This window comes from Clupea harengus, chromosome 16, assembly GCF_900700415.2.
Source record: "Clupea harengus chromosome 16, Ch_v2.0.2, whole genome shotgun sequence".
Classification (NCBI taxonomy): domain Eukaryota; kingdom Metazoa; phylum Chordata; class Actinopteri; order Clupeiformes; family Clupeidae; genus Clupea; species Clupea harengus.
The window spans coordinates 23,989,528-23,998,813 of record NC_045167.1 but is presented as its reverse complement, the minus strand read 5'-3'; the positions used below and the strand labels follow the sequence as shown (position 1 = coordinate 23,998,813).

The window sequence follows — 9,286 nt, the reverse complement described above, 5'->3', positions numbered from 1 at the left end:
GAGTTGGCCATTATATTTTATATTATCTATTGCACCCTAAGTTATCACAAACAGACTAGAGCTTGGGACAGTTTTCCAGTATTCATTTGAATGGATGAGTTTTTGTCTTGTGCCACACTTTCTTTGATAAACCTGGGATACATGCATATTTTCTTGGCCTTTCTTTTAGATATTACCTTCCTATCCAGGGATCTAATTAAACGTTTGTAGGTTAAACCATCACCATAGCTGGATAAAACGTGGGCCTGAAGAAGTAATTGTGTCTTCAATTTTATTACCATTGAGAAATTAAGTAGGAAAAAAGTAACTGAAAATCTCTCTTCACTGCTGTCTACTGTTAACTGATATCCACTGTTTACTAATATCTCTGAAGTGAATCATACACATGGTGGATAATGTTCATTCTCAAATATCATTTATTTTTCATTCAATGCTATATATGTAGGTATTTTACATACAATACTTTCATTCATATTCCCAATTTACTGCAAGAGCCTATTAGTTATTGCTCTTTAATGGTGTTAAAAAATAGATGAGAAAAAATGACACCTGTTGACACCACATTTTTATTTATCTTTTTTCAACAGCAAAAGGCAACTGACCCATACATTAGCTGTGCCAAACATTACAGACACACATTATAAGCTTGCAGGCAAAACTCGAGAGGCAAATGTATGTGAGAAAGTAAGAAAAACTCAAGAGAAATAATCTAGAGAGTCATTCTTATTTGCATTAGGAAGCGCTTGAAGTTTGTGCTGATTCTTCTGCAGAGTCATGATGAGACCTTTCAGCTCCGCATCATTGTAGAAACGGTCTCCGAGCAACTTAACGGAAAGTGCAAACACATGCTGCAGGATTTTCATCAGCGACCCCAGGACCATGATGTGGCGTGTCTCGAGCTCGGCTGCGTTAGTGCTTTTGGCCAAGCTGCCCAAAAGAGTAACAGAACTCCTCATCATAGCCTGAATATCAGACATCACAGTACGCTGCTGTTTGATGTCTGAGATCTCGCGGTCTACCCCCTCTATCACCCAATACAAGTTTTTGATTTTGCCATTCATGTTATCAGTATCGGAAGTCAACTGGGACACCTTTGAGGAAAAATTGGCTACGTCTCTCTCAGCGCTTTGCACCACGTCGGTGGCTTGTCTTGCCGTGTAGGATGCGTTGTCATAGTCTTTGATACCAGCATCAATCATGATTGGCCCTAGAAAAGGTCAGAATTCATTTCCATTTAAAAAAAAAGAGAGATTTAACAATCACACAACAAACCTATTTCATTGACTATTCAGATGAAACATCTTCAAACATTATTTGCATCATTTTGTGTATAAAACATACAGGGCTCATGAGGGAAGATATTTTACCTGCTATCCACCCAATTATAGGGAGGGCCAATAGTCCATAACCAGCATCTCTTAGTTTCTGTGACTCCCTCTTCTTGTGTTCTTGGTTCTGAAGCCGTTGTTGTGCGTCACGAGCTAGCCTCTTGGCCCGTTCCAAAGAATTGGAGTACGCATTTAACGTTTCCTTGCACTGGCTTAATTGTATGGTCAAGCTATCTCTCTGTGTTTTTCTCTCTCTTTTCTTTTTTTCAAGGACTCCCTTTTGGACTGTGAGCTCCTCATAATGTGTGTCTATCTTGTACAGTTCACTGCTAGCTGCCCTCTCTGACTGCCCAATGCTTTTCTGAGATGCCTCTATTATATTACGGAGTTCTTCAAACATGACTTGAGTTTTAAGAATGTATGAGACATTGGTAACGAGGAGTTTGCATGCAAGTTCATTGAATGAAATTACTCCTCTTTTGAGAGATGGAATAACTACATCCATAAATGTCTGCTGAGTCCTGTTGAGAAAAGGGTAAAAAAGGTGTTAGTCAGACAAAAGTGATATGAAGCGCATCTACACTATATATTAACTATAATAGACACTGTCACTTATCAATTAATAAGCACATATAAATGTGAAATATAAAGGTATATAATTTACTTTTATATCAGCCAAATTTAATTAATTAATTCCAAAGAAGGATCCATCACATTTTGGAGTGGATCTGAGTCTTAGGGCGGATCCACAACATTGCGAATTAGGGCATTTGGTCTTGGCGGAGGTCATCACTCTCTGAGTGCCCTTCGAGTTATCATTTGTATTTCAATCAAATATATTACATTCAGCCCAGATACTCTCCTACCCATAGGCGGAGATCACGGGGGGGACGGGGGGGACGTGTCCCCCCCTACCATAAAGTTGTCCCCCCCAACAATCATTAAAAAAAAAAAAAAAAAAAAATTTAAATAAAAAAAATAAATAAAAATACGACGACACAAGCGGTGCTAATTATAGACGTAAAATTGTTTTTTAAGTGTTGAAAAATCATGTTCCCCCTATTCCTCAAAGTGGTTTGGTCCACATGCTGTTTCCAACGGCCAGGGCTACCGGCAGCTCCGTGTTTCAGTTAATCAGCCCAGTAGCCTACACGGTCAGATTGTCAGACTGTTTCCTCCTCTGTCCCCTGTCGCTGCCGCAATGATACACGATATGTAAAGAGATTTACCTCATTCTCGAACGCAGTAAGAACATGTAAAGAAGAAGTTTTTTTCTAAACTCCATTTACGAAGTTCCAATCGATATGCACAAGTATACATAAGCTTATTAATGGATTGGCATGACAACGTGAACGTTTGCTGATAACACACGCATGCCGGTAATTAACACAGTTAAGATAGCTAGCTAGACAGTCTAGGACACTGTCCTGTCAGGGCAGGTTCATGCTAGTTAATAAACGTAGGTCTCAGTGCCTCTCCAGATTTGTTAAATTATCTGAAGTTAAATTAATATCATCTTTTTCTCCGGTCCATGAACTATGCTGGTATTTTAATGTGGAGTGACAGTGGCGTAAGAGGTAGAGAAGTCGTATTGTAATCAAAAGGTTGCTAGTTCGATTCCCTGTCGAGCTGTTTTATAACTTATTTTGAGCATCAAGTTCTCTTGAACTTTGGATATTATTTGTCTGTGAATAGATATTTCGTGTTAGTACATTTAATGCTGTTTAGATAATTCTAAAATTACTTCGAATTTCTGTTTGTAAATGTGATAAGAGAATTCCGTATTTAGCAGTTTATGCTAGCTCTCGTGAAAGCAATTTTTTCATGTCCCCCCCCCGGAATTACACTCTGAAATTTGACCATGTATTGTCCCCCCCTACAATGAAATGGGATCTCCGCCCCTGCTCCTACCAAATACACTGGCTGGTTATGCTTCACAATCAACATGAAAAAAGTAAATTGATAATGGATTACTTAGAGAGAGCCATGCTGGAGTTCTGGTGATACTCTGAGACAGTTCGTTGGATGAGATGAGTAGGTGTCTTTATGTGCTGAAAAAAATATATCATGGCCGCGAATATTTAGACTGTATTCAGGTTTTAGTGAGCAATAGCACAATCAATATATGTTAGTTCAAGATCTGACAGGGATATTACAGACAGATGCACAGGATTGAAGTATATTTATATCTCTATGTTGTAGCTCATATGTAATCACAAAAGCCTGAGAGTTGCAGGAGAATTACTTGTTCATTTGTAAATCCATATATTATTTATAATACATATATTTCACGTTGAATTAAAGAAAACCAAGAAAACACTTACCATGTGCAGAGGGATACTGGCACAACTGGTGGTTTGCTCTTTATACAAAACGCTAGACACCCGTATTCTGCTGACTAATAGCAGCTCCATGTCACAACGATGTGTCCATCCCTAATCCCAGGGTGCATTGCATTTTATGGGTGACTTCACTTTTGCTCTGAAAGTATTTATATCTTTCAGCCTCTCTTTATATTCTGGGTCCTTAGTGAGTATAGTCTTAATACTTACCTTATTTATAAGCACTGCCTTGCATTAGTTGAGGTCATTATAAGCTATGTTGGAGGCCAAGGTTACAGTTCAGGGATTAGGGATATGATAAGCTGTGTATAACTAGATGAACATGAGACGCACATGAGGGGCCTATGATTATTTACTTAAAGGCAATATCATGCAGACACCTGTCGAGCCCACTAACCGCCCAGCTCACTTAAATGGCAAGTGCCTCTGGTGTGCAATTTCTGACGATGCTGTTCAGGACTTCTTAAAAAATGTATTCTATAACTCATGCACATTACTCAGGTTATTTTCAATTGCAAAGGTACAATGACCTGTCCCCCTGTACTTTGTCTGCATTCCAGGACATTTTCAGTGTAGAGACATACAGTATGTATTTCGGCATAATATCCATACGAAATACCAAGAGCAAGTGTGTCGGTATACAGTACACTCAGCTTTTCTAGTGCAATACATCAATACATGCTGAGAGCATAGCAATCTGTACCAAAACAGACAATAAGCACATGCAACTCACTAATGTAAACTAACATTCCACCATGTTTATATCACAACATGGTAAGTTAGATGTGAGTCAGGACTATGGGTATAGTGACATTTAAAGACACAAAGGGAGACTGCCAGAGGGGCTCCAAGCCTAGAGGCCGTGTGTGATGAATGGCACACGACTTTCAAAGGAGGTTGAACACCAGGGCCCTCAGTGCACACAGCTCAAGCAGACCACTAGGGCCCTGGGTGATCATAGCGTGAGCTAACCACTAGGTGGCTCTCAGACCCTTCAGTGCTCACAATGTGAGGGCCCCTTGGTGTTTAAAACATGAGTTGACCACCACTCTCCCCCAGATCCCTTGGTGCTTACAATGTGTGGGCTAGGTGTGCCTAATTAAAATGAGAGCCTCTTGGAGAGTACAGTACTTCTGTACAACTGAGCCACTTGTTGGCATGCTACAATATGCTGTGACATGATACAATATTCACCAACAAGTCAGTTAATTCTGCATTGACAGGACAGTTTGAAGGGCGTCATATTATGGCAAGCTGTTTGTTATTTGTCTTACCGTAACTAGCTGCCCATTTTCCCAAGCTAGCTGACTATATGATTCAGCTTAACTGAAATGAGTTAAGAGCAGTCATTATCCAACGTCACACAACACAGAATATAGTTATCATCTTGCTGTCTCAGCGGGAGAAAAAAAACTCTGTTTTGAACGCAACTCCGCAGCGGGATAATGCCCAATGAGGCTGAATCATCTCGCCGTTGCACCTTCTCCTTGTCTGTGTCAGAGGCTTTCTTATTTAATTTTCTTTTCATAGTCCCTGTCTTAAGCCACCAATCCATGACCTTGTTAATAGATTAAGCAACTCTTGTTTTAGATTAGGCTACTACTGGCTGTGTTCTCTTCGTTCTGAGTTGTATGTTAGAAATGTCGCAATAATTTACTTTTGGCCGTCGCGGACCATTACGGGCCACGTCTCTGTCTATAGAGGGCAGCGCCAGATAACCGAACAAAACTCAACTCACGCTTGCCTCACGGGTGCAATACCAAATTTCATCATATTTGATAGAATGAAGAACAAATTAGTTGTGAATACTATCACCGAGTTTGAAAGGTACTGGTCAGGTAATAGCCGATTGACAGCTGATTTGCTTTCTGATTTGACAGTACTGCTGTGTGTTTTAAGCAAATACAATGTAGACTGTTTACAAGCGGGCACCTGCTATCGTTGATTATACAGTAAATACGTTGTGAAATGAAACAAAAACACATCACAGTTCAAGTTGTATTAGTATTGAGTGATTCACATCGATATGAATGGATGACATGACCAATGTTCCCTCTAATTTTTTTCAGCAATGAGCAAATATTTTTTTTTCTGAGCACACATTTCAGCACTGTGAGCAGTTCGCAACCACACGACCTGCCGAAAATGACCACGAGCCTGCGTTAGCCATAGGGGATTCAAAGAGATGACAGCAAATGCATCAATATGTCTACAAGGTTGATATTCATCAATATCCTTTATAATGGCTGGACTTAAATGACTGGTTCACTGGTTATGACTGAAAATGATTTTATATATATATATATATATATATATATATATATATATATATATATATATATAAGTATCCAAGGTGTTTAGTCATTTCTCAGCAGGTACAACATTTAAGTGGAACTTCAGTGAAAGAAAAATGCTAATGCAGTGCTTAAGAATAATTATAGGCCTATTTAATTGACATGGTGTCATTTTTCCTAAAGGTAGATCTGCAAAACATGGAGTATACTGTCCGGAGTAGCGTTTCTACCTCTTTCATTATAGGGACTTTCCATGCGTCATCAATTCCCAAGTCCTCCTATGGGCCACGCAGTGTTGCTCAGTCAGGTGCGGTACCTGACGCTTCAGTAAAGCAGCCGCTCCTTTATGTCTACCTAACATGACAGAAGCACCATCTGAAGTAAACATTACCATTTGTTCATGTCTAGCGCATGATCTGCGTAGAAACGTAATGTTCGGTGAGAATTTGATAGAGTTCCCATGTCTAAGTCTTAATGTTTTCAATGCGTCTACATGCACTTTCTGTGTCAGATGACGCTTTAGGTAATCAAGCTTCCACTCGGACCAAGTTTTCCCACGAGCGAACTCTCCTTTCGCTTTTGCCTCCGAGCAGAATTTGCAGATCACGCCACTCCTTTCTTCATATGTAAATATGTCTGAAAGTTTTATCCTACCTGTGTCAGTTTGGACTATTTCATCTAGCCACTCATGTTTAAACGTTAGGCAGACCTTTTTCTGGGGCACCTGCTCTGCCTTTTTTCCCGCCATGGTAGCCTATAGGCTAACTGCTGTAGCAGGGCCCGCCAAGAGTGGCCTAAAGCAGTGTTTCCCAAACTTTTTTTCTGGGGACCCATATTTTAAAAGTCGAAAGCCTTTGCGACCCTAGCCAATAGACATTATTCGTAAATCACAAAATAAAGGTGGATTTGACCATTATTGAACATTAATGAGGATATTGTATTGTTATTTTATTTTATAAATTATATTTTATTGTTATTTCAGAACTTGTAAGCCTACTGCCATTGTTAATAAGATATATCAGACTGAGTGATCACTTCTCTCTGAACAATTATTACTAAGTTTTAAATAATGAAAAGTAATGCAATTGAACCAGCAATATTAAAATAAGGTATCCAATAAGTGCCTATTTGGACATTAAATGTAGGCTATTGAAGAAAAAAAAACATAGCCCATTTTTTCTTCTTTTCAACATTCAATTGAACCAGCAATATTGGAACAATATATGAAATAATTACAAAAAGATTACAAATTATACAAAACATATCTTAACATTTCAACATTGCTAATGGGGTTTGGCCTGTCTGCGTTTTTCTAGCGCGTTCCAGTCCGGGGTGCAGGAGAGAGCACAACGCATACCAGGCGCAGCATTCAGTCTGTTTCTGTACTTTGTCTTCATTTTTGTGAGCACAGAAAATCACAATGCACATATATGTAGTAATGAAAGGAATATGCATAGATATACTGGCCCTACTGAGGACAGGATATTCTGACGAAATGCGTATCCAGAATGATAAGGACACAGATCCATAGCGTCTTTGCAGAGTGCGATTGCAGATGAGCTGCTACAACTCGGTTTCTTCTGAAGGACTGAAGGCCAACTCAAGCAAAGACTCAGGACTCTCAAATTCGAAGGGATTTTGGATCCACCTTTTATCATTCAGAATGACATACCTCTCTGAAAATAGCGATCAAAGTTCTCAATAAGCGCAGCGAGATGAGTTTGAATAAGCGCAGAGAGGTGTTTCACTTGTGTGGCCGCAACATCATGTTCTTCTACGTGCTGCAACACAGTGGGGAACATGTAGTGACTTGGGTCTGGCCTTCTGAGTCGTGCAAGCCACAGCTTCAATGACTTTTGGAAAGCCTGAACATTTTTCCAATTAAGGAAAACATTGTCGTGCCGTCCCTGTAATTTTAAATTCAGTTCGTTGAGGGATGAAAAGATATCGGCCAGATAAGACCAATTGAGAAGCCAATAATCAGTGAGTAATTCGGCAAGAGCGGTCTTTTTTTCTGGATAAGGAACGCATGAATTTCATGTCTAAGTTCATAGAATCTGGTCAAAACTCTGCCTTTGGACAACCAGCGCACTTCAGTGTGAAACAGCGTGTGTTCTGCTCCCATGTCAGTGCACAGTTGATCAAACAGCTGGTTGTTAAGTGCGCTGGCCTTAATGAAGTTTACAACGCGAATAACTTCGCTCAGTGTTTTGTCGAAAATACCCAAATTAAACAAGAATAACACTAGTCAGATTAACGTTTACTTGTCAAAACATAATGTGACAAAGTCATTTGTACAGAAATTAGACCGGTATATGTAAAAGCAGGAGGAAAGCATATTATTATCTCGAAAACCAACGCGGTGAGTGGAACGAAGTGGGAGTGTCCGATAATTGACGCAGGCGAAAACGTACTCATGTAACGTGTGACCGTAAACATTATTAGAAATATTTAGAAATACGTTTTCTTGCGGTGTTAAACGAGTCGTACACGTTAAAAAGGACAAATATCTCTTTCGAAAACCATTAGTTTGGGTAAGCTTATACATAACGGTAATCTATAAATAGACTTAGCATATCGATTTTTTAACTAACTGTCCGATAACTGACGCAGCTACAGATGCAGATCTTGACAAGGCGACCCAAAAAAAATCTCTTGCGACCCAGCTGAGGGTCGCGACCCAGTCTTTGGGAAACAATGGCCTAAAGGAAACATTTTATGTAAACATTCTAACGTACATCCGGCTTGGTTATCAGACATGTCAGTATTTTAAATGTTTATTACCTAGACTACATCACCTTTGATGCTCAGTTTTTTAACCCCTGAAAGAAAGTCGTTTGTGCGGTCTGAAAATCTATTGCGCGGCCACTGCGACTGACAGTTTAGAGGGAACATTGGTCTGGGTCCGGACCCGGACCGGAGTCCGCCTATTGAGTACCCCCGGAATACAGTATAACACACGCCATATAAATAACCATACACATGATGAGTATACACTGTACATACAATATAGCTGCACCTTTAGCCAACATGAGAATTACAAAATTCATACCAGAAAAAGGTTCCCCAGTCCAGTATGGCAGTGGGAGATTAAAGAGCTCGAACGTTGGTTACTGGCTTATATTAGGAGGCAACCCTGTTGCAGTTGCGCTGTGATCAACAATGCAAAAACAAAATCAACGTCTTAATCATCCCCTAACCCGGCTACAATTCCCTCCCCGCACTGCTGCTAATATTGCACAATAAACGCTTCCACAACGTAAATAAACAGCTTGATTGTTAATGAACAAAACACATACCAGGTAGACGTGACTGCACGAGA

General features: G+C 39.8%; 1 protein-coding gene across 1 annotated transcript; it reads right to left on the bottom strand.

Moving 5' to 3' along the window:
• Positions 1-545: 545 nt before the first annotated feature.
• Positions 546-9,041, bottom strand: LOC116224018. Its single transcript, XM_031582438.2, has 4 exons — positions 9,017-9,041; positions 3,303-3,379; positions 1,368-1,849; positions 546-1,207 (listed from the first exon to the last, which is right to left on the bottom strand). Exons 2-4 carry the CDS (start codon positions 3,314-3,316, stop codon positions 696-698), a joined length of 1,008 nt encoding a protein of 335 aa, XP_031438298.1. The 5' UTR covers positions 3,317-3,379; positions 9,017-9,041; the 3' UTR covers positions 546-695.
• Between the last annotated feature and the right edge of the window lie 245 nt (positions 9,042-9,286).

Coding starts and splice junctions, on each gene's coding strand:
- LOC116224018 (XM_031582438.2), bottom strand. Junction 1,208..1,367: donor TATAATTGGGTGGATAGCAG/GTAAAATATCTT, acceptor GACCTTTTCTAG/GGCCAATCATGATTGATGCT.